Consider the following 26,184-nt stretch of genomic DNA (forward strand, 5'->3'; position numbering starts at 1 on the left):
CAAAACTGGACAAATAAAGCTAGAAATGATATAATAAATAACATTCAAGTTTATGTAACAGGAGGCAGTAACCAACTTTCAAAAGACAGACTAGGCCAGAGATAATCTGGGAAATACAATGTGAAGACAAAACCTCAAATGTTCTTTGTCCAACATATTTCTTCAAAAAAACTCAAAAGATCTGTGCTTGAAATCAAAACATGTGGGAGCCTGTCACTTGATGACTGCTAAAAATTCTGTGTTTATTATATATCAAGGCAGTTCTGTATCCAAGAAAAGCACAATACTAAATATATCTCTTAATACGCTCTGTGAATTTTGAGGATTAGTCTTTTTTTTTTTGGCTCCATGGGAAACAGCCTCATTTAGGGGGTGGGGTGGGGAAGGAACTTGTTTAAACAAAAAGTTGCTTAAAAAGTTTCTCCTGGGGCAATAGAGGCTTCAATTAAGTAAATTTTCTTCAAAAGCAATGTCAAAGAGAATACAGTAGAAGAAAAAGAATCAGTGAAGCATATGACACAATTTTGATTCAGGAGATATTCATTCAGAAAATTCATTTAGTAGTCTATTCTTTTTATTTTTGCAAAACTGAAAGAGGCTTACGTGATCTGAGATCCAAGAGAAAACTAACCCCAAAAGGGCAATCCTGTAGCTCCCCCATTGCCTGCTGGGGTGACATGTGAGTATAGCTCATGAAAATGGGCATCACCATGGGGAAACCACAGTTTGCACTTTTGTTCTAGCTGAAAGCAAGAAAATCATGATTACTAGCTAAAGAAAAGCAGAAACAAGCTCTGTCAACGACTCCGAAGTTGGCTGAACAACTGAGACCCACCAGACATGTCCGGCTCTTGACCTAGCTTCTGAGAAAAATCAAATCTGCTCGGGCCAAGAACAACTAAACAGATTTGGGAGGGTTAAAGGTGGGAATGGAGCAAAACAAAAATGATCAAGAGATGCTACGATAAAACCATAACTCTCTGGGTTATTAGCCTCTTACTTATGAGAGGTTGGTGATTTGTTACTTGGCCTGCTTAGCTTTTGTTTGGCTTGGCATCTAAGAAAATAAATGTTTCAATAAAATCAGTAGCTTCTGAGGGAGCTTTCTCCAACCTTTTTAGCTGGCTCTGTTGGAAACCTGTGGGGGCACGGAGGAAAATTAAGATTTCAAAGGGACCTGTTCCAAATAGAAATTGTCATAGACACTTGCTACAGGTTCTCTTTGGGAGATGGAGGAGGCGGCGGCAGATCTAAAAATGAACTCGACCTTATTTGTGCCAGAACAAAGCATTAGTGGGGGTGGGGTAGGAGTAGGGGGAGGATAGAATACTTTTAAAAATCTGCTAGTATGACAGATAACTTGAGAGAACTTCCTTAAGTGGCGGGGGTGGGGGGGAGCGGTGTAGGGGGGAACTTTTACAATATAGAGAATGATGGTTAGCCAAACTGTTTTGGCTGTTTTCAGGTGAGACACTTTTTGATGCCTATCATCCTACAACTTGAGCAGCAATCAAACCAAACACGTCATTAAATAGAAAATATTCTGAAAAGGTAGTTAGTAGCTTTAATTTTCACACACACACTTGTTTAGAAATCCCCTCTCATGGCTGTCAATGAAATGCTGGGAAAAACACATCACACACAGGGACTTTGTGAGTCTCAGAAGCCATAACACACCTCACGGAACAAAGGACAAATATATGATTGGTACTGCAGGTTCCAGTTAAGAGGAGGGATCAAAGACGGGCAAGCCAAGAAACAGGCATGTTTGGAATTGGGAGACGTTACACTGCTTGATAATAAGGAGATCAACTGACATCTGTTATTCTTCCTAATCTCAGAAGTGGAACCATTCAGGTCTAGTTTCAGTTACATGCTAAGGCAAAGAGATCTAGCTACCAAGTTTAAAATGTCTTAGGATCCAGCCTAAGAAACTCCATGTTACATGAGGTAAATATATATAAAGTACTTGGTATTGTGCCCACCATGCAGTACACGGTTAATGAAAACTGGCCATAGTTTATTTTTATCAAAGTATATTATATTATACCTAGCAGGCACTCAAAATATATGTATTGATAAAGAATAAGATGAGATTAATTAATTCCTGGAGGCTAAGTTCTATCTAAAAAAATTTCTTCAAACTTCCACTTTAATAATACTTTCTGTTACATATGTTCATCTTTCAGGTCTCAGCGAAGTGTTACCTCATCAGAGACAACTTCCCTGTCCACCTTATTTGGAGCAGATCCTTTTTATTAGCATGGCATACTATTTTCTTCATAGCTTTTATAATAACTACAATCATTTTATCAGTTTATTTATTCACTGTTTCTCTCTTCCACTTGTCCCTACACTGTATGCTTCCTGAAGGCAAGAGCCATTTATCATCTTCCTGCTGCTGCTAAGTTGCTTCAGTCGTGTCCGACTCTGCGACCCCATAGATGGCAGCCCACCAGGCCCCCCTGTCCCTGGGATTCTCCAGGCAAGAACACTGGAGTGGGGTGCCATTTCCTTCTCCAATGCATGAAAGTGAAAAGTGAAAGTGAAGTCACTCAGTTGTGTCTGACTCTTAGCGACCCCATGGACTGCAGCCTACCAGGCTCCTCTGTCCATGGGAGTCTCCAGGCAAGAGTACTGGAGCAGGGTGCCATTATCATCTTCCTACACAGTTATATTTCCTTTGTACTTGAGTTAAATCCATGATGTCAGAATTTATATTTGTTTCTTGTGGTTCTGTCTTGAGTGGAGTCATAATTAGGTCATTAGAGAAGAGTTTCTGATGTGTAAACATGATCTGTTTTTTCACAGAATGACTCCAATTTCCTTCATTTTTCCTCATAGAGTTCCTCCAATCTTCTAGTTAGTTTTATATTTCCTTATCCAGTGTGGAGTCTGAAACTAGATAAAGTATACTAATATAAGTTTGGTGAAAATCTGATCAATATTGAATATAATGACCTTACAATTCCTATAGCAGATAGTATGTTGCTATTTCTGAATGGGAGAAAAGTGTAGTTTAATAATTATATGGATCCCAACACAAATCCGAGCTTTACCAATTTACTAGTCTATAACAACCACAAATAAATTACTTAATTTCTCTAAACCTCAATTTTCTCTTTAAAATAAAAATTCCATACCCATAGACTTGTTTTGGGCTTCCCTTGTGGCTCAACTGGTAAAGAATCCGCCTGCAATGCAGGAGACCTGGGTTCGATCCCTGGGTTGGGAAGATGCCCTGGAGAAGGGAAAGGCTATCCACTCCAATATTCTGGCCTAGAGAATTCCATGGACTATACAGTCCATAGGGTTGCAAAGAGTTGGACACAACTGAGCGACCTCCACTTTCAGACTTGTTTTATAATTAAACTATCTTATATCATACGAACTACTCATTAAATGCCAGCCTCCCTTCTTTCCTTCCTGTATTTTACTTTTTTTTCCCTGACTACTCTTTTGTCATTTTCACACGTCCATTTTGAATTGTGATCATACTTTTCCACACTCTCTAGGTTCAGAAGATTAAAAAACCATACAAATTTGATGCTTGAGACATATAGGAATTTATACTCTTGGACAAGTCAAGAAACTTTTAAACAGTGATACAGTTTTTTCTGAAAGTGGGTAAAACAATGGAACCATGGGATGCAGAGAGGTAGTCCCAATCATATATTTTGGATAAGTATGAGAAATGGAAACTAAAGATTCACAAGTAGAGATGGTTGCATATCTTCATGTTTACCAACATGCAAAAGCATCTTAAACCTAAAGTTCTCTCATGCAATGGCATGCAAAACCAAACGCAGCACAGAAAGAAGAAAGGGGATCAGCGAAGAATGCAGGTTACAGGCAACCAACTGAAATAAGCTTCAAGTTCATACAAACCTCCAACATTAAATTGCTATGTCTGATATAAATGTTTTCACCATCTAGTCTCTCTCTCTTTTTCTGTGAAAATGAAAGAGGGAAAAACAGAAAAGCATAAAAAATTAAAATGTTGTTCTTGCGGGAAAAAACTGCAAATTGGCAAACCAAAAAAATATTTAAAATTAAATGTCCACAGCGAAGCATATGCCAACATGAAATGGTCACAGAACCACAAGGACACACAGAGGACACAATTACCAGCAGAAAATGGATGGCCTTGTTCATGAATGATGGGAGAATGCGATGATGATATTTAAACAGACAGTGCTCCTGGCTTCATTGGCTTCTTACATAACAAGCTGTTTTATGTTGCTTTTTGAAGCTAAGCTGTTTGAGGGTTATCTTAAAACGCATGACTTTAAGAAGTCTTGAATCTCTGTGTTCCATGGAGTAGGCAAATGCTTTAAAATATTATTTAGCTTTTTGACATTGTTTCGTATTTAGTAATACTGCAGGACATACATCTCTAATGCCTTCCATAAGAAAGATCTAAGGACATTTTATACAGAGTCAGTCAATATTCTATTCAGTAAAAACATTCATCCCACTCCCTAGCTAAGAAGAGTGAGACACAGAACAGCCAAACCCATAATTATTAGCAATACTGGGAGTTGCTGCTATGATGGTTTCCATAATGCTGTTGTTTAGTTGCTAAGTCGTGTCTGACTCTTTATGATCCCATAGACAGAAGCACGCCAGGCTTCCCCATCCTTCACGGATCCCCAGAGTTTACTCAAACTCAAGTCCATCGAGCATAAATACTGAATGCATAATGTTGATTCCAAGCATATGGTGCCACTGTGAAATATTTCTTATATAGTTTAAAGGATAGATTTGGCCTTCACTTATTTCATTGTATTTAAGAAGGTGTTTTCATACTGAAAAAGTTTATTTTAATGACATTTTTCAATATACAGTACAGGATTATAATTTCTTTAGTATACATATGTGTGTGTGTATATATATATATACACTTTTGTGTGTATATATGTGTGTGTGTGTGTGTATACATCTGCTACTTGAAAGTACTCCTAGCTTAAGAGAAATCAATGAAAAGAATGGATCACTGTCTTTTTAATGCAATATGAAAGTCAGCAGGGGTGATGGTAATATGATTTTGTGAAAGTGAAAAATGGCTAACCTTCCTCATTCTTATCAGATCTTCAGGTTTCTCTGCAAGCTTCTGTTTTGCCATTATTAAAAAAAAAGAAAGAAAAATGATAAAGTATTGTCTCATTGAAGTTTGTTTGAACCTTCATTTTATATATATATATAATTTTTTTTTTTTTTTAAGGAGCAGGGAAGACGGGAGAAGAAAAAACTGGGGAGGGAGGGAAAAAGGAACAAGCGGCCCGCTGGCACAAACCTGCGTTTGGTCACCGTTTGGGGTGGGTACTGTGACCTCGATGTGGGTTTTTTCCACCTACATTTAAGAAATAAAGTGGTAAAAACATTTCAGGTTAGTAGGTTTCTATGAATGGCAATATTTCCAAAACAGCCACATCTTTAGGTGGTTATGAAATAAACTGATATGATGCAATTGTACAGGGGGTGTTACAGGGAAGGCTGCTGTTCTCAATAACAATCTGTCAGTTCACCATCACATTCTCAAGGCTGAAGAGGTAATATGGACAGCCAAAGGATAAAAAAAAAAAAAAAATTAAGGTAATTATTCTATTGATGAATAAAACATGTTTCTACTTGTTTCTTAAAAAGTATTTACTAAAAACAATAATTTAGGCTTTAAAAAGTCATGTTTTCCTTTTTAAAAAATGATGTAGAAGTATTTTAAATGACAGTTAAAAACAAATTTACAAATGAAGATACACATGTGTGACATATATGACAGAAACAAAAACAAAGTCTTTACACTTAAAGGACACATAAAATAAATCACATATGACACCAAACAGGTAAATACAAAAAAATTCTGTTAGTTGATCAATCTACTTAAGAAAGCAGTTTAACCCTTGAGTTTATTAGGCAACAACATATCACAATAAACTCAATGCAAATGTTACTGATGCATGCAGTTACTTCCAAGGCTGATTTATAAATAAGCACACACAGGGCTCAGCTGCAACATTCAACACACTGTACTCCCCTCTCCAGGGAGTGGGAGCCCATGTGTTCGGTGGGTGTGAAAGATTCATCCTGAGTAGTAGGAAGATAGTAACTAAGGCCTCCTGCTTAGCTTTGAAATACCTTTAGTAGCAGTCATTGTATATGCCCCAAGTGGAGTAAGCATAAATTTAAAAAACAAGACTGTTAAGAGAAAGCATAATAGTAAGCAATGCCTAAAGCACTGGATATATCAAAATGAGAAAAATGTTTTTATTAAGGGTCAAATCAATCACTCTCTATCTTTACATTCTTCACAGAACTTCATTAATTTGTGATTTTGACATATTCTTTGTTTTTGGCTTCCAAGCGGCTTGCTGGATCCTAGTTCCCCAAACAGGGATGGAAACCTGGGTCCTCAGCAGTGAAAGCGCAGTCTTAACCGCTGGACTGTCAGGGAATTTCCTTGACATCTTCTTCTTGATCACATTTGGCAGCCTTACCTCAGAATATTATGTCATTGTGCTGTTTTCTCTGGGACTGAATATAAGGAACATAAGATGACAACGAATTTTGTGATGCTGTCAAATCATAAGCACATCTGGCTACAGCCCTTTTAACTGTGGGGGTAAGTAACAACTTGGGTTACTTCTGCTCTGAATCCCACCTGCTGTGTGGCTGTTCACAAGTTATTTCACCTTTCTGAGTTTCAAGTTTTTTATTGATAGAATGGAGACAATATCTCCATAGAGTTGTGAATGCTTAGCAAATGTAAGTTTTGAATTATTTGGTAAAGCTTAAATTACTTGTTTAAATGAATAATGACTTCTTGCTTTGGGTCCTTAGCAATCCAACAGCAAGAAGTTGAGAGCCTCTACAGTTTAAGAATGGAGACCAAGTAGTTCTGCATATGCTCCTATAGAGAATATTAACTGAGATAAATATGCACACGAAGAAAGGTACTGTCTCCACACCTGCAAAATAGGTCTTGTCAAATGACTCAAGATGCCAAAAAGCTCTCTCTATCTGGCACCAAATTAGTGTTAGGTAATAAGATTTCCACAATTACAGGGCTACTTTATTACTACTGCTGCTTTATATAGTAAATACAGCTTCAGGCACATGTCATAATTAGTTTCTAACTGCTACAAATAAAATTAACTCAAGTCACTGTTAGCTCTGTCACTAGTAGTAGAAGGTTATCAGAAGTGGCTTTCAGTCTGATCTCAATACAAGTATCTGAAAATGTATTTATATAGAATTAACCAGCAAGAAGGCCCCCTACTGGCACCTAAATGGTGAGCATATAGCAGGAAGTGATCTCTCCACTCTGCTGAGGTCCCAAGAGCAAAGGGAGGGAACCTATTCATGAAGATACTTTTGTCTGCCAGATAGGTGAAAGAACAAGGAAGTAAGCACAAAGCCAAAGGAATCTTAGCCACCAGAAAGATTCCCTTGCCACTTCTGGTAATTCAACATTTTCAGTTAGCAATATAAATGAAAAGATAGTCAAAGTGCCAGGTGAGCTACCCTAACATTAAAAACTGAAGTAGTCTAGCATCAAAAAGGCACGGTTGATACTGAACCTTGTGGCCAATGTCAAGCACATTTGGCTAGATACAAAAATGCAAACACTTACCCTTCATTCAATCTCCCCCTACCTCTGGACTCGAGTTGGTCTCAAAGGACAGTGAGAACTATGTCACACTGAATACTTTTTTAATACAATCAAAACAGAGCCAGAATGGCCACGCTTTATAGAGGAACTAGATATTGAACTGGCTCCAAAAGAACAGAATTAATCAATCTATCTGCCAAGGTGAGAGCATTTACTAAGGTCTTACACAGTTTTACATTTCTTAACAGACATATAAAAATGTAGCTTTTCTTATAAAGATTGTTTCTATTAACTTCTGTTGTCAACAGTGAGACTTGTATTTACTTTAATAAATCTGAACTGACACCTCAACTCCATAGCTGCTTAAATGCATTTTTAAAAGCTCATCAACATATAAAAGACTAGTTCAGGTACAGTTACTCCTGGGAAATCTACTAATGAAACTTGAGATTTTTCAACAAAGTTCAGTGACTGTGGTACAATCAACTCAGAACTATAAACAATTCAGTAGCATAACTTTCCTTACAGAATGGATCTTCTTTTTATAAAGTTACTTAAGATTTGAACAACCACATATATGTGCTTCATATAGTATCTGGATATTCTTCGGGCACATTACATATATATCCATTTTAGGAGATCAAATTATATTTTAATCATACTAGCTGAGCTTACTCTTAGAAAGGAATGTGGAGATTCCTTCTGGATGAGTAAAAATTATTTTTAAAAGCAGATGATCACAGTGCTGGTGACTTTTACAGACTCAGTTTTTAAAATTTAAGTTGGGTAAAGCTGTGTGTCACCTGAAAACATCTGGGAGAGCTTACAGTCTTCATGACATAATTCTTTGAAAATATTTTACAGGTTTACAGGGAGTTACCTTGTTTCAGAAAGAGTAAGGAAGAAATAACTTCGTTAGGATTTAACAAAAACCAGTGCTTTGAGAACCCTCCTGCTCAAGGAGTCAACACCTCTGAACCAAAAGTGAGTGAGCTGGACCTCTGGGCTTATGACATACCTTCCATGCTTCCGAGGGCTCTGGCTCAGCATCCTCAGGCGGTGCCTCTTCCTGTTTCACTTCAACCTGCACTGTTTCTTTCTGCGCTTTCTTGACAGGCGCTCCTGGGACACCGCCTTCTGCGGCTGGGCTCGGAGCAATGGCTGGTGCAGAGGTGGGCCGAGGACTTCGGTCTGCTGGCTCAACGGCCGCTGCTGCATGAAAGAGACAAAAGTGACAGAGAAGTGAAGGCGAGAGTCACTGTACCACCTTCACAGCCACCAGGTCAAAGAACTGTGGCTTCAGGACACATATGAGTGTTACCGTGTCCAGTGGTTAACACACAGAAGGTAAAAAATGAATTATCAGTGTTCTGGCAGGAGACCAACGGCTATAATGGACAAAAAAGTTAGAAGAACCCTGACAGAAAAGCTAAAAAACTCCTGATGATGATCATATTCTATAAAGGGTGGGATGGGAGGCAGGACGGGGGTGAATGTGGACAACAAAATATTAAAAAAAAAAAATGAAAAGCTCATTTTATTAAAAAGTTGGCAACATTGTTTAACCTTGTAATCTATTAGCTTTAAGAACTTGTTAGGTAGTCTATGAAGGAGAAAAGGGTTAATTAAGTCTGATTTCTTCCAAGAAGACTTTTTGAAATAAAGATGCATTTATTAATAGGTGATTTCAGTAACCTAAAAATATATTCTAGAAAAGAGGATTAAGTCTGATTTTTCTGTTAAGCCTCCTTGGAATGATTACAAAATAACTTGGGATAAAGGAATCTTCTTATAAGACATGCACACTTTTTGATGGTTATTTAAGAGCAAATCTTTGAACCAGACACTTTCCTTTTTAACTTTTTCATTAAAAAGTAAAATTCAATCCATTCAGCTAGTTTATGCCTTTCGGCTGGGGCATTTAATCCATTTGTAGAATACTCTCTGACATAAATTGAAGCAAGATATTTTTTGATCCACTTCCTAGAATAATGAAAATAAAAACAAAAATAAACCAAGGGAACCTAATTAAACTTAAAGCTTCTGTGCAGCAAAGAAAACTATAAACAAAACGAAAAGACAATCCACAGAATGGGAGAGAATATTTGCAAACAAAGTGACCAACAAGGGATTAATTTCCAAAATACACAAACAGCTTATGTAGCTCGATATCAAAAAAACAAACAACCTAATAAAAAAATGAGTGGAAGATCTAAATAGGCATTTCTCCAAAGAAGACATGCAGATGACCAAGAGGCCCATGAAAAGATGCTCAACATCACTAATTATTAGAGAAATGCAAATCAAAACTACAATGAGGTATCACATCAGTCAGAACAGCCATCATCAAAAAAGTCTACAAACAATAAATGCTACAGAGAGTGTGGAGAAAGGGAACCCTTCTACACTGCTGGTGGGAATGTAAATTGGTACAGCCACTATGGAGAACAGTATGCACGTCCCTTAAAACACTAAAAACGGAGCTATCCAGCCATTCCACTCCTGGCCATATATCTGGAGAAAATCATAATTCAAAAAGTTACATGCACCCTAATACTCATTGCCCCATTAGTTACAACAGCCAGGGCATGGAAGCAACCTAAATGTCCATCGACGGATGAATGAATAAATAAAGAAGCTGTGGTATGTATATACAATGGAATATTACTCATCCATAGAAAAGAACAAGAAAATGCCACTTGCAAGGACACAGATGGACCTAGAGATTGTCATACTGTGTGATTAAGTCAGACAGAAAAGACAAATATCATATGTTACCACTCATATGCGGAATATTAAAAAAAACAGTGTTATTGGGTTGGCCAAAAAGTTTGTTGAGGTTTTTCCTCAACACATGAAAAGATGCTTTTTGGCCAATCCAATCCAAATGAGCTTATTTACAAAACAGAAATAGACTGACAGATGTAGAAAACAAACTTACGGCTACCAAAGGGGAAAGGGGTGGAGAGGAATACATTGGGAGATTGGGACTGACATATACATACTACTACTATAAAATAGATAACTAATAAGAACCTACTGTATAGCACAGGGAATTCTACTCAATAAGCTGTGATGACCTATTGGGAAAGCAATCTAAAGAGAATGGAGATACATATATATTATATATATATCAGGTGCATATATGCACCTAATTCACTGTGCTGTCCATCAGAAACTAACACATTGTAAATCAACTACACTCCAATAAAAATTAATTTAAAAATAAAATAAATTCAAAACCTTTGGTCTTTACTCCTTAAAATAATCAAAACAACACTTTGAGTTCTACCCTACTCTCTTCCAGAGTCTTATCAATCTGCATCATCACTCCCATTCTCTATTATATTCAGAGCAGCAGTTCTCAACCAGGGGTGATTTTGCCCCCCACTCCATGAACATTTGGCAATATCTGGAGACATTTTTGGTTGTCACAACTGAGGAAAGACGTAGGAAGGGGTACTGGCTCTAGTGTGTACAGAATAAGCTTGCTGGTTCAGTTCAGTTCAGTTCAGTCGCTTAGTCGTGTCTGATTCTGCGACCCCATGAACTGCAGCACGCCAGGCCTCCCTGTCCATCACCAACTCCCAGAGTTTATCCAAACTCACGTCCATTGAGTCGGTGATGCCATCTAACCATCTCATCCTCTGTTGTCTCCTTTTCCTCCTGCCTTCAATCTTTCCCAACATTAGGGTCTTTTCAAATGAGTCAGCTCTTCACATCAGGTGGCCAAAATACTGGGCCTTCAGCTTCAACTTCAGTCTTCCAAAGAACACTCAGGACTGATTTCCCTTAGGATGGACTGGTTGGATCTCTTTGCAGTAAAAGGGACTCTCAAGAGTCTTCTCCAACACCACAGTTCAAAAGGATCAATTCTTCTGTGCTCAGCTTTCTTTAGTCCAACTGTCACATCCATACATGACTACTGAAAAACCATAGCCTTGACTAGACGGACCTTTGTTGACAAAGTAATGTCTCTGCTTTTTAATACGCTGTCTAGATTGGTCATAACTTTCCTTCCAAGGAGTAAGCGTCTTTTAATTTCATGGCTGCAATCACCATCTGCAGTGATTTTGGAGCCCAGAAAAATAAAGTCAGACGCTGGTTCCACTCTTTCCGCATCTATTTCGCATGAAGTGATGGGACCAGATGCCATGATCTATGTTTTCTGAATGTTGAGCTTTAAGCCAACTTTTTCATTCTACTCTTTCACTTTGATCAAGAGGCTCTTTAGTTCCTCTTCACTTTCTGCCATAAGGATGGTGTCATCTGCATATCTGAGGTTATTGATATTTTTCCCGGCAATCTTGATTCCAGCTTGTGCTTCAACCAGCCCAGCGTTTCTCATGATGTACTCTGCATAGAAGTTAAATAAGCAGGGTGACAGTATACAGCCTTAACGTACTCCTTTTCCTATTTGGAACCAGTCTGTTGTTCCATGTCCAGTTCTAACTGTTGCTTCCTGACCTGCATATAGGTTTCTCAAGAGGCAGGTCAGGTGGTCTGGTATTCCCATCTCTTTCAGAATTTTCCACAGTTTATTGTGATCCACACAGTCAAAGGCTTTGGCAATAAAGCAGAAATAGATGTTCTTCTGGAACTCTCTTGCTTTTTCGATGATCCAGTGGACGTTGGCAATTTGATCTCTGGTTCCGTTGCCTTGTCTAAAACCAGCTTGGACATCTGGAAGTTCACGGTTCATGTATTGCTGAAGCCTGGCTTGGAGAATTTTGAGCATTACTTTACCAGCGTGTGAGATGAGTGCCAAGTGTGCGGTAGTTTGAGGATTCTATGGCATTGCCTTTCTTTGGGATTGGAATGAAAACTGACCTTTTCCAGTCCTGTGGCCACTGCTGAGTTTTCCAAATTTGCTGGCATATTGAGTGCAGCACTTTCACAGCATCATCTTTCAGGATTTGAAATAGCTCAACTGGAATTCCATCACCTCCACTAGCTTTGTTCATAGTGATGCTTCCTAAGGCTCACTTGACTTCACACTCCAGGATGTCTGGCTCTAGGTCAGTGATCACACCATCATGATTATCTGGGTCGTGAAGATCTTTTTTTGTTTGTGTGTGAAGATCTTTTTTGTATAGTTTTCCTGTGTATTCTTGCCACCTCTTCTTAATATCTTCTGCTTCTGTTAGGTCCATACCAATTCTGTCCTTTATTGAGCCCATCTTTGCATGAAATGTTCCCTTAGTATCTCTAATTTTCTTGAAGAGAGCTCTAGTCTTTCCTATTCTATTGTTTTCCTCTATTTCTTTGCACTGATCGCTAGGTTAATTAACCCTAATTTAGGGCAAAGACTATATATAGATTGCTTTAGAGGGAATATACAATATATGCTTATGACAAAAGCTTGATCTCACAGAGTTAAGAGCTGTTTTGGTTTGGATTACTGGGCATCTAAGTTTCACATCACTCACTTTAAAACAATCACTCATACTCTTTTTATGATTTTTATCTTCATTCTTTCAGGAACTAAAAGAGGACATCCATATACTTTGTAGTAAGAGCTCGCCGGCAATGTTTAGAAATGCAGTGTGTTTCCATATGATTTAATAGTTCTGATCATCAACCTTCATGTGCTGAGACTTTAAAATCTTAATTAAATTACATAGAAATCTGTATAATTTTTTATTACACACTTTCCAGCATTCTTAAATTAAGTATACTGAATTTAACTTTTCCTAATAAATTTAGACTCATAAGCAATACAAATTAGGTAAAATAAAAGGAATTCCATGAATCAGGACAGATTAAAAAATTGAGATTCACAAGAATGTCATATACACAACACCAAAGAAGAATTGCTTGATGTACTGTAATGAGCTCTAGAGAAAGAAATCACTCCTCAGGGCATACATAGGAAAAAAACAACAGAAACCCAAGGATCTAATTTATCTTTCAGTAGAAACTCTGTAGCCTCTTGCAAGTCCCTGCTCCTCATGGGTGCTCTAAGCCCGTCAACACAAGAATGGCAGATGGCAGACCAAATCTAACAACACAGGGGAATGTGACAAAATATTTTGCTCACAGTTGCGTTAAAGTATCATTATACATGTGTATTCACACCTCCTCTCAAAGAATTAATTCGACTCTGTCTGGCATCAGAGAAGCACAGCCCATTCTTTCACCATGTGTTATTTTGCCACTTGCATTTGGTTTTAATCCAACACTAATATTGCAGAGCCAAATGATTTAAGTTTTCAGTATTCCTAGCCCTGGCAATCTGTGCTATATGTGGAAAAGTAGGTATAAGTGTGGTAACTGGCAGTTAGAAACAGAGGCAGAAAGTTGCAACATTTGCAAAATATGGAAGATATTAACTCTATGGGAAGTTCAGCTCAGCTGCTCAGTCGTGTCCGACTCTGCGACCCCATGGACGGCAGCACACCAGGCTTCCCTGTCCATCACCAACTTCCGGAGCTTGTTCAAACTCATGTCTATTGAGTCAGGGATGCCATCCAACCATCTCATCCTCTGTCCTCCTCTTCTCCTCCCACCTTCAATCTTTCTCAGCATCAGCATCTTTTCCAATGAGTCAGTTCTTTGCATCAGGTGGCCAAAGTATTGGAGTTTCAGTCATTTCTTTTTTTTTTTTTTTTTTTTTAGAGTTTCAGTCATTTCAATGAATATTCAGGACTGATTTCCTTTAGGATGGACTGGTTGGATCTCCTTGCAGTCCAAGGGACTCTCAAGAGTCTTCTCCAACATCACAGTTCAAAAGCATCAATTCTTTAGTGCTTAGCTTTCTTTATGGTCCAACTCTCACATACGTACAAGACTACTGAAAAAACCATAGCTTTGACTAGACGGACCTTTGTTGGCAAAGTAATGTCTCTGCTTTTTAATATGCTATCTACATTGGTCATAACTTTTTGTCCAGGGAGCAAGCATCTTTTAACTTCATGGCTGCAGTCACCAGCTGCAGTGATTTTGGAGCCCAAGAAAATAAAGTCTCTCACTGTTTCCATTGTTTCCCCATCTGTTTCCCCAACTCTATGGGAAAGTTGGATATAAAAATACATTACAAATCCTAAATATTAGTAACTTTAAAGTCACACCTAGATCTTTGTCTTTTTTTCTTACAGGTTAATATTATCCCAAAAGTATGTTGAGCAAAAACTTAACTATGTACACACTGATATGCAATTCAAGCATAAAATATCACCTAGGACCTCTGGAGAGAAGCAAATTCCTTTTCTCCATAAAAAGTTATAAAAAGTATGGATCACAACAGAGAATCATGGTAGTGACTGTGGTTCTTGTCTTTTTATCTTTTTATTTTTCTTGTATTTTTAAGCAACTTGATATATAAGTCACATACTATAAATTTCACCCATGTAAACTGTATAATTCAATGCTTTTTCATATATTCAGTGTTAGACGTAGTGATTACTTTTTAAGATATTCTGGCTTTTCAGTTTTATGAGTTCATTTGTTAGCTATTAAAAGATTTTGGTGCATATATAGAGAACAATTAACTCTAAAAATTTGAATTATTTCCCATTTCTGAAGGTCTAGACAAAGAAGGGTCCTGGTTGTGATCAGTTTGTGGGCCCATTAACTCCAGTATTATATTGCTCTTATCTGACAACAATAGAACCAAATTATTTATTAGAGCAGTGATGAGTAAAACTCAAAGCGATCATATTGAGTAAAAGGACTCTTAAATTCTAGTTCTAGCTCTGTTCCTAGCACAATTTCTGCTAGGATGGCATAGGTACAATGGGTATGCAATGGGTCAGTGGTTCCATTATCAGAGGAGCATGATTCATCTTTAGATCTTGAAGACACGAACAAAAAAACCCAGCTGATGCTCATCTCCACCACAGACAGATGTGGTATCTAAGAGTGAAGCTTGGGCATTTGTTTTGTTTTAAAGCTCCAAAGATGACATGGACATATTCCCCCAGCAAGAATCACTGCAACCAACTACGCACAGGACGGATACGGCTTGGCGTGTGAACCTGGGAAGTTATATGACTGTTTTGTGCCCCAGTTTCCTCAATCATAAAACAAGAATTCCTAAACGCTTTTTGTCCACTAGATTGTTGGCACTAATAAGAATATATAGAAATGATTTGAAAATCAAAAAAATGCAACAAAAATATAAGCTGAAAAATCCTTGTCATCATTATTAAGCATATTCTTGTGACCTCCTACTCTATCATATAAATTGGGATCTGAATCAGTTTTAGTTCTTTAGCTGGTGAAGCAGATGCTCTGAGCACCAGATATAACAAAAGAGAAAGGGAGTGTTCATTAAAATGAGGTCTCTTATAAGTAATACTTACTAAGTTTCCCTAATACACCATCTTGAGCTTAGAGGGTTATATTAATGAAAAAAAAGGGAGGCCTAAGAGGGGAAAGTTTCTCTGTTAAGAATGGAAAAGGATCCGGGCAAAGGAGGAAAAATAGTTTTTATAGACACGTTTTCAAATTCTTATACTGAGCAGACAGTACGCAGAGAAACAGAAGATGTTTGAAAACAGAACTACAAAAAAGTCCTACTCAGTTTATATGCAATTTAGATGTTTAAAAGATAATATATAAAAAACATTTAGAACAGTACCTAGAGCATGCTAAGTGCTCAATGAACTGCCTAATGAACTCTTTTATCCTTCCTCTTCCACAGAAAAGAAGTTATCCTGGTGAAGGATAAAAAACATGGCACTGGCAGAACAGTTTTAGATATTCTTAACTCTGTCACTGACTATGTGACATTGGGCAAGTCACTTAAATTCTAAGGTTTAGAATTTAATAATGATGAAATAATAAACATCAATGGATATTCTTTTAAGAAATTAGAAAAAGGACAGTTCAAAAAAGTAAAAAGAAAATAATAAAAATACTAGCTGGCAAAAATTAAATTAAAAATATATTACAGGAAGAAAACAAAACCCAAAACTGGTTCTTTGGAAAGATTAATAAAATGAACATATCAGTTGCAAGCTTGTTAAAAAAAAAAAATAGGGATAGGTGTATAATACCAATATGAGGAACACAGAAGGGGACACTGCTGTAGATCTTACAAATATTAAAAAGATACAACTTTACTGCAATAAACTTGAAAATTTAGATGGATTGGGCATTTCCTAGAAAAAGCACAATTACCAAAACTGAAACAAGAACTAGAACATCTTAATAGTCCTTTCTAATAAAGACATTGAATCTGGAAGCAAAGAACCCTGCCACAAAGGGATCTTTAGAACCAGCTGGCTAGAATTTATAGGTGAATTCTTCCCAAACATTAAGGAAGAAATAATACCAATCTTACCCAAACTCTTCCAGAGAGCAGAAAGAGGGAATACTTCTCAATTTACTTTGAGGCCTGCATAAACTTGATACTAAAACCTGACAACATTTACAAGAAAGGAAAATTACAGGCCTATCTCTCATGAATATCATTGCAGAAAGCTTTAAATGACATAAGAAGAATATATTATGATCAAATTGAGTTTACTTCAAGAATGCCAAGAAGGCTTAACAATGGAAAGGCAATCAGTTTAAGCCATCATGTAACATAAAAAAGGAGAAAAATCCTACTACTATATGAACTAATGAAGTGAAAAGCATTTGATAAAAATCACCATTCATTCATGGTAAAAACTCTCAGAAGTTTCCTTCTCTGATAAGAGGTAGCTATGTAAAACCCAGAGCAAACATCACACTTAATGATGAAATACTGATGCTTTCTCCCTGAGATTGAGAGTAAGACAAGAGTATATAAAGAATACCCACAAATTAATAAGACAGGCAGCCCAATAAAAATACGAGCAAAAGATTTGAACAGGCACTTCAGAAATAATGATATGCAAGTAGCTATAAATTATGAAAAGGTACTTAAGTTCATTAGTCATCAGGATATGACTGAAAACTTTTTTATGGTCAAAAAAGTTCATTCAGGTTTTTCTATAATATCTTACAGATTTCCCCCCTAAGAACACAGTGTATAACTTAATAAGAACTGGCCAATATTAGTCAATAGACAGAGACATCAAGGTTTTTTAAAATCTTGAACTATGAGGTTTCTACAGCCAGAAAAAGAGAAACAGTCAACATATGATTTCTATAAGTAATAGAAGAGTATTTCTAAGTAAAACTTTCTAAATTGGTCAAAGTACCAAAGCTCAATAACCCTTGAACTGTTGATTATTTTGCTATTAGAAAAGATACATCAGGCATAATATCTATATAACAAGGAAATTTCATAAAGTGGAAAATGCCATGGAATATGGTATTGGATAGACATGGGTTTTTGTTTAAGCTATCTGTGAGATCTTGAATAAGCTGCTTAAAATTTCCAATTACAGTTTTCTCACTAAAAAATGGGGATAAAATAATGGGAATGATAGCTCTCCAAAACTAAACTGGAGGTAGGGTGATTTATTGGACAAGAAGGCAATGCCTGATGCCGTTATAAGAATATGGCAGGATTTTCCTTGTTAAGGGAAGAATCTGGTTGAGAATCCAATCGCCAATGCAGGGGACATGGGTTTGATCCCTGGTCCAGAAAGATTCCACATGCCACGGGGCAACTAACCGTGGGCCACAATTACCAGGCCCGCATGCTACAACTACTGAAGCCTTTGAAACTAGAGCCTGTGCTCAGCAACGAGAGAAGCTACTGCCCTGAAAAGGCCGTGCACGGCAATGAAGAGTAACCCCTACTCACACAACCAGAGAAAGCCCACGCAGAGCCATGAAGACCAAGTGCAACCAAAAATTAAATAAATTCTTATTTTTAAATAAGAATATGGCAGACATGAGGACTGAGTCTTCATACCTTAGACTTAACTTGTCCAACTCTGCTCCTCTCTCAGACTTTCGCACTGTACTAAATGATCAAGCCTAGGAAAAACCTTGATTTTCTTTTCCTTACCATCTCCAACACTTAATTTACCAGTAATCCTGTCAGACCTGGCTTCTGAATTATATCCCTGATCAGTTCGCACTTTCTGAATTATATCCCTGATCAGTTCGCACTATCTTTAATGCCAATATTCAAGTCCTAGCTGCTGCCATCTCTCATGCAAATCCAGCAACAGACTTCACCATTATTCTGCTTTTCTACCCCTGGAGTGGAGTAGATCTTTGCACTAGCCACATGTGTCTATTTATATTTAGTTAAAAATGAGTTTCTCAGTTTCATAGCCACATTTCAGGTTCATAATGGCCACAGGTGGCTACTGGCTATCAAACTAGACATCACAAAATAGAAGAAAGTTCTATGGGACGGCACTGATCTAGACACCTGCCAAGCTCACTCCTACCTCCAGGGCTTCATACTCACTGCTCTCTCTTCAGGAATGTTCTTCCCCCAGATTTATTTATTTAACCTCATAATTCAGGTTTCAGTTCAGATGAAGCTCCTCAGAGAAACCTTCTGAATTCAGATTGGACCACTCAGTCTGACTTATTAGAAAAGACCCCGAAGCTGGGAAAGATAGAGGGCAGGAGGAAAAGGGGACGACAGAGGATGAGATGGTTGGATGGCATCAACGACTCGATGGACATGAGTTTTAAGCAAATTCTGGGAGATGGTGAAGGTCAGGGAAGCCTGGCATGCTGCAGTCCACGGGGTCACAAAGAGTTGGACACAACTGAGCGACTGAACAACACTTCAGCCTGAAGCAGCTTCTCAACTGCCCCATCTCCAGACACTGTCCCTCCCATCACTCTGGCTGTTTTCTTTACAGCGCTCACCACTATCTGAACGTGTTTTATTCTGCTTCTGTTTCTACCCATAAACATAAGCCCCATGAGAACAGGGCCACGTTTGCATGTTCACACCTATATCCCCAGTAACTAGAATAATACCTGACACACAGAAATGTACAACAAATTGCTGAACAAATAAATGAGTTAAGTATCCAACAACCAACATGTACTCCAATCCACTTACCTGCTATCATATCTTGAGAAAAATTATTTAATCTCTGAGCTTAATTTCTGTGTGTGTGTTATCCACTCAGTTGTCTCCAACTCTTTGTGACTCCATAGACTATAGCCCACCAGGCGCCTCTGTCCAAGGAATTCTCCAGGCAAGAATACTGGAGTGGGTTGCCATTTCCTTCTCCAGAGAATCTTCCTGACCCGGGGATCGAACCTGGGTCTCCTGCATTGCAGGTGGATTCCTTACCATCTGAGCCACCAGGGAACTTAATTCTTAGTGCTATCATGAAGAATAAATAAATCAAAGACTACAATCTGCCTTGTAGAGAAAAACCAGAAAGAAAGAAACCTGACGTGCAGTACAGGAACAGAAGTTCTGCTGCTTGATAATTTCCCAGCGTGGCTAACCCGTTCCTGATTCCTTTAAAGTGAGTTAGGCGTTTCTGATATATCCTCCCACAATGCGACAAACCAGAATACAGCAGCATAGTTCTGGATAATAATTAACAAAATAATAATTCTGTGGCCAGAACATTAACAATATCTTAATGATACTTAATATTTTAGTATCAATTATTAAGTGCCAACCACTGTGCTAAGCAGATCATCTCATTTAGTTCTCATGAAAATTTGAGGTAATATTATAGCCTCATCATACCCACTTTATGAATGAGAAAACTCAAACAGATGAAGTAACTCATTCAAGATAGATCATAAATGTAGTGGCCGAGACTGGGAACCAGGTCTGATTCTGTAACTCGAACCTTTAACTACCGTACCACGCACCTTGCTTTTACAGTAGACAACACAGAGCTGCAATCAGCGATACTCTGTTTTGTTATTGCCTTCTGAACTTTTATTTATTAGCCACCTCTTTTTAGCGGCATAAAGAACTGAATATGGCTTGGGAACTCCCTGGATGTTCAGTGGTTAGGACTCGGCACTTTCACTGCTGGGGCCTGGGTTCAATCCCTGGTCAGGGAACTAAGATCCTGCATGCCATGCGGCACAGCCAGGGAGAAAAAAAAGAACTGAATATGGCTTATTACTTCATTTCATTAATGTTAATGCTCTAAAATCCTTAAGACTAAACTTAGAAAAACTGAAACAGGTCTTCTGTCAGTATATACAATCATGAAACATTTATTTCCTCCTCCTTGTATTTAAACAAAATTTGGAGACTCCAATAATATGATTGTTCTTTCTGTCTATAATTGACACATGACAAATATTCTAAACTTTTCCAATGATTGCCACAGCACTAGAGTGAGGCAGACTCTCTCCTTCTTTTCTACTTCAAAAATAACTATTTAAGAATGTCCAAGAGGGCGTTAGTATAGTATTTTACATTCGTTTTCTCCCTGTGGCAGAGAATTTTGAATTCTAATTCTACTGGTATTTAACCCACCACTACCTGGCAGTGGTACCCTGATCTAGTTACTCCTCTCTCTGAACCTTTTTTCTCCTTTTCTTAAGGTGATTTCACTAAAGTATACAATTAGTAAGATCCTTTTCATTTTCCACTGACCTTCTTTGATTCTTTTATAGATAACCGTACTTTCTTTGCACGTGATCACATCCGATAACACATTTCCTTTCTCTCTCTCTAAAGAGTTACGATGACAAGAAATCATTAATTCTCAGTACAAACCTCCATCAAGGCTTCGGGATGCCCGTTTGCTTGCTGTGCGCTCAAAGTGTGGGGCAGGCCTGTCAATCAGAGCACTAGCTTGCCTGGTCTGAGCCTGAGTTCGGCCACTGTATCGGAATTTGGATCCCAGGGCAAGAAATTTGCTTTTAGGAATGGTGTCTGTAGATGTCAGTCTGGAGGGAAAAAACATAATAATCATATATTATATACATTATCTTACTCTAATGAGACTGAAATTAAAGCCAAAATCAAGAATTAAAAAGTTTCATAACTCTCATCACTTCAGTTCAGTCGCTCAGTTGCGTTCGACTCTTTGCGACCCCATGGACTGCAGCACGCCAGGCTTCCCTGTCTATCACCAACTCCCAGAGTTTACTCAAACTCATGTCCATCGAGTCAGTGATGCCATCCAACCATCTCATCCTCTGTTGTCCCCTTCTCCTCTAGCCTTCCACCTTCCCCAGCATCAGGGTCTTTTCCAATGAGTCAGTTCTTCATATCAGGTGGCCAAAGTATTGGAGCTTCAGCTTCAGCATCAGTCCTTCCAATGAATATACAGGACTGATTTCCTTTAGGATTGACTGGTTGGATCTCCTTGCAGTCCAAGGGACTCTCAAGAGTCTTCTCCAACACCACAGTTCAAAAGCATGAATTCTTCGGCACTCAGCTTTCTCTATAGTCCGGCTCTCACATCCATACATGACTACTGGAAAAACCATAGATTTCACTAGAGAGACCTTTGTCGGCAAAGTAATGCCTTTGTTTTTTAACATGCTATCTAGGTTGGTCATGGCTTTTCTTCCAAGGAGCAACTGTCTTTTAATTTCAAGGTTGCAATAACCATTGGCAATGATCTTGGAGCCCAAGAAAATAAAATCTGTCACTGTTTCCATTGTTTCCCCATCTATTTGCCATAAAGTGATAGGACCGGATACCATGGTCTTCATTTTTTGAACTTGAGTTTTAAGCCAGCTTTTTCACTCTCCTCTTTCACTTTCATCAAGAGGCTCTTTAGTTCTTCTTCACTTTCTGCCATAATGGTGGTGTCATCTGCATATCTGAGGTTATTGATGTTTCTCCTGGCAATCTTGATTCGAGCTTGTGCTTCATGCAGCCCAACATTTCATATATAAGTAGGGTGACAATAAACAGCCGTGACATACTCCTTTCCCAATCTGGAACCAGTCTGTTGTTCCATGTCTGGTTCTAACTGCTGCTTCTTGACCTGCATACAGATTTCTCAAGAGGCAGGTAAGGTGGTCTGGTATTCCCATCTCTTGAAGAATTATCACTATACCCCTGTAACATTTTCATCATTTTATATATAAAAGAAACTGAACCTCAAAAAAGGCTACTTGCTTAAGGTCACATAGCTGTTAAGAAATAGGGTAGTCACAGAATTCAAGCCCAGGGCTCTTGTTCTACACTCCTAGAATAATTTTGTCAAACGCACTCCAAACTCAATGCCTGGTAATCTATTTAATAGGGTTTTTAGTGTATTTTCAACTCAGAAACCTCATCTTCTTTCTACACAGTACTCTCTGCTCTCTTTTGTCATGGCATTTACTTCACTGAATTGAAACAATCTATGTTCTAGTCTCCACTATGAGACTGTGAGCTCTCTAAGGATAAAGAATAAAGACTGACTTATTCATCTTTGTGTTTTAACTTCTGGCATAGTGCCTGGCTGAATCTGGCCATTCAGTGAATGTTTGCTGAATAAATGTATACATACATTGCTACATCAAATACTACCAAAAAGACAGTCCTCCCCGCCCCTCTTTGGGGTAGCTTATTTTAATTCAGCAAACACTTTCTTTTATGTAATGAAGCATTGTTGTTTAGTCACAAGTTATGTCCAACTTTTTTGCAAGCCCATGGATTGTAGCCCACCAGGCTCCTCTGTCCATGGGATTGCCTATGCAAGAATACTGGAGTGGGTTGCTATTTTCTTTTCCAGGGAATCTTCTCGACCCACAGATTGAACCTGAGTCTCCTCCCCTGGCAGGTGGATTTTTTTACCACTGAGCCATCTGCTGCTGCTGCTGCTGCTGCTGCTGCTGCTGCTAAGTTGCTTCAGTCGTGTCCGACTCTGTGCGACCCCACAGACAGCAGCCCACCAGGCTCCCCGTCCCTGGGATTCTCCAGGCAAGAATTCTGGAGTGGGTTGCCATTTCCTCCTCCAATGCATGAAAGTGAAAAGTGAAAGGGAAGTCCCTCAGTCGTGTCCGACTCGTAGCAACCCCATGGACTGCAGCCTACCAGGCTCCTCCGTCCATGGGATTTTCCAGGCAAGAGTACTAGAGTAGGGTGCTACTGCCTTCTCCAACTGAGCCATGAGGGAAGCCCAATGAAGCATTACATGTCAATATATCCTCTTATTTTGATGCAGTGGATATAAATATGCTATCCTACAAGCAAATACACCAGATGCAACTGAAATCTATACCATAGATTTAAACATTCAAAATAACTTTTTTTTTGGGGGGTGGGGGGGGGATAAACTAGGAGTTTGGGATCAACATATACACACTACTATATTAAACAGATAACCAACAAGGATCTATTATATAGCACAGGGAAGGATACTCAGTATTTGGTAGTCATTATAAGGGAAAAGCGGAGAAGGCAATGGCACTCCACTCCAGTACTCTTGCCTGGAAAATCTCATGGACGGAGGAGCCTGGTAGGCTGCAGTCCATGGGGTCGCTAGGAGTCAGACACGACTGAGCAACTTCACTTTCACTTTTCACTTTCATGCATTGGAGAAGGAAATGGCAACCCACTCAAGTGTTCTTGCCTGGAGAATCCCAGGGACGGCGGAGCCTGGTGGGCTGCCGTCTATGGGGTTGCACAGAGTCGGACACGACTGAAGCGACTTAGCAGTAGCAGTAGCAGTATAAGGGGAAAGAACCTGAAAAAAAATATATATATAACTGAGTCACTTTGCTGAACACCTGAAACTAACAGAACATTGTAAAGCAACTATCATTCAATTTAAAAAAAAAAAAGAAAAAAGTTCTTTTTATTCTTCCTCACCTTCATTTAAAACTATTTCTTGGTTTTAAAGTAGATGATGGAAGCATAAAGAAATATCTTAATGTCAATAATTAAGATTTTTTAATTTAGTGTAACGTGTAACCTGATGGTTTATTTGAAATGAGAATTGAAATGTTATTTTCCCTGACTTATTTTTCTGTACACTGTTCTTTAGTGTGAAGTATGACATAAGAAATACAAATAGAAGAAAAAGATATCATGGTTCTCTCTCTTGAGAGCCATTTAAAAAGAGTCAAGTTTATTTATGAATGACATGGCATAAGGTCTGGCATTTGCTTCAAAATAATCTGGGAAGTAGTAGGAAAGAGTGGGTGGGGATACAGATGAAATGAGATTGGCACTGGGGTGATAATTATTGAAGCCGGGGTTTGGTACAAGGAGAGCTCATTATATTATTCTCTTCACTGTGCTACACATGCAATTTTCATTTTCTTAAAAAGGCTAAATGACAACAACTAGTTGGCTCTCCTTTCAATGTGAGTAATGATCTGCCTGCTGGATTTTAAGTTCCATTAGGACTGAGACCAGCACTACTAGAGGTTATTCCCAATGTCTGTATGAAGGGTAAGCACACAGGAAGTGCTTGGCAGATGAACAGAGGGGCTAAGCATGTGGCCTCAGGAAAAGTAAAGGAGATGAAACTTTCTTCTGTCTTCTGTTTATCTGATACAATTGGGCTTCAAAGGTGGTTCTCTGTGCTCCCTTTCTGGGGTTGATTAGAACCAAGATAAGGATCAGCTTCAAATCTTTAACCTTGTTAGAGTAAGAGACCCACAGCAGGTAGTTAGGCACTCCTTAGAAAACATTCCACATGGAGGCCAGTCAGAGTCCCTCCTCCTGGTAGGGCCGGATTTAGCCCCCTAGGGCAATCCCAGAGTCTCTTTTAAACACAGGCTCCTATTCCTCACTCCCTCCTCCTTCCACCATACACAGAAAGATGCTCTGGGCTGTGGAGGCCGTGTTTTTCAACCCGAAGGAGGGGAACTAGGTTCATTTTGTCTTGCTTAAGATGATTTCACCTCAGCTAAAGAAAAGACTGCCAACCATACAAAGAAGGGAATTTCAACAGCAGGCTTAAAATAGAAACACGCATAAATAATTTAATCTTGAAAAATACTGAAGTGAGAACAATACCTGAAAAACGTGTGATGCTCTACACAGACTTTCCATAATTTCTTAGCTGCTCGGTAACTGGGAAGTTTGAATCCGATGGTACTTTCGTACTGTTCTTGCTGTAAGCATACAGATAAACACGGAACACAAAGTATTAGTCAACTACTGAAACAGGACCAGAGAAACGCGGTGCTACGAGAAGATGGCTGCGAATGAAAGAATGTTACTAATCTAAGGACATAAAACAGCACTTGAAATTTCTTCCAACTTAACAAAAGAAATTTGTACACTGAGGGTGGTTTTTCATCTTATACTATTTACACATCTTATTTTGTTCAGAAACACACACGTATACATACACCGTACATTTTCTGAGACATAAATAAGTCATGTTTTGATCATCCAGACACTGTTCTTCCTGCATTTAGGATACTAGGCTACTCAATAATCAGGGACTGGGATAACAGATGATTCTTCCAATGAACTAATATTATTATGCAGTCATTTTTAGAAATAGAAACTAAAGATTGTGGTTCAAACCAGATTCTTGAATTATTAAATATCTTTTTTTTCTTTGATTGCTCGTTAATTTATCTAGATAACCTCTTTGACTGAAGCAAACCACATCCTGCAGGGCTACTAGAAACACTGTCCTGCTCCTCTTGCCTCTGTTAATGTCAGTTAACTTCTAGTGCCTATTATGGCCAATAGCACTGTGATTGGATAGTATCATCTATATTTTTACACACGAGTTTCTTCATGTGTAACTGAGATTAGAGAAGTTACTTGCTCAGTCTCACACCTCTTAACTGGCAGAACCGGAATTTCATGGTTTCCCCTACACCAC

The 26,184-nt window shown here is 38.4% G+C and overlaps 1 protein-coding gene across 19 annotated transcripts in view; it reads right to left on the bottom strand.

Annotated features, from left to right (window-relative positions):
- The window catches only part of EPB41 (erythrocyte membrane protein band 4.1), a 181,542-nt gene that overhangs the window by 40,119 nt on the left and 115,239 nt on the right, over positions 1-26,184 (bottom strand). For 13 of the 19 annotated variants that reach the window (XM_027518362.1, XM_027518372.1, XM_027518301.1 and 10 more), the window contains 6 exons: positions 25,359-25,456; positions 21,165-21,337; positions 8,628-8,821; positions 5,297-5,353; positions 5,072-5,113; positions 3,889-3,951 (listed from right to left, as the gene is read on the bottom strand). In XM_027518362.1, the coding sequence (XP_027374163.1) occupies positions 3,889-3,951; positions 5,072-5,113; positions 5,297-5,353; positions 8,628-8,821; positions 21,165-21,337; positions 25,359-25,456 (627 nt within the window). The remainder of the gene's footprint in view (positions 1-3,888; positions 3,952-5,071; positions 5,114-5,296; positions 5,354-8,627; positions 8,822-21,164; positions 21,338-25,358; positions 25,457-26,184) is intronic. The other 6 variants (XM_027518448.1, XM_027518438.1, XM_027518309.1 and 3 more) reach the window with 2 other exon arrangements.

This window comes from Bos indicus x Bos taurus, chromosome 2 (assembly GCF_003369695.1).
Source record: "Bos indicus x Bos taurus breed Angus x Brahman F1 hybrid chromosome 2, Bos_hybrid_MaternalHap_v2.0, whole genome shotgun sequence".
Taxonomy (NCBI): Eukaryota; Metazoa; Chordata; class Mammalia; order Artiodactyla; family Bovidae; genus Bos; species Bos indicus x Bos taurus.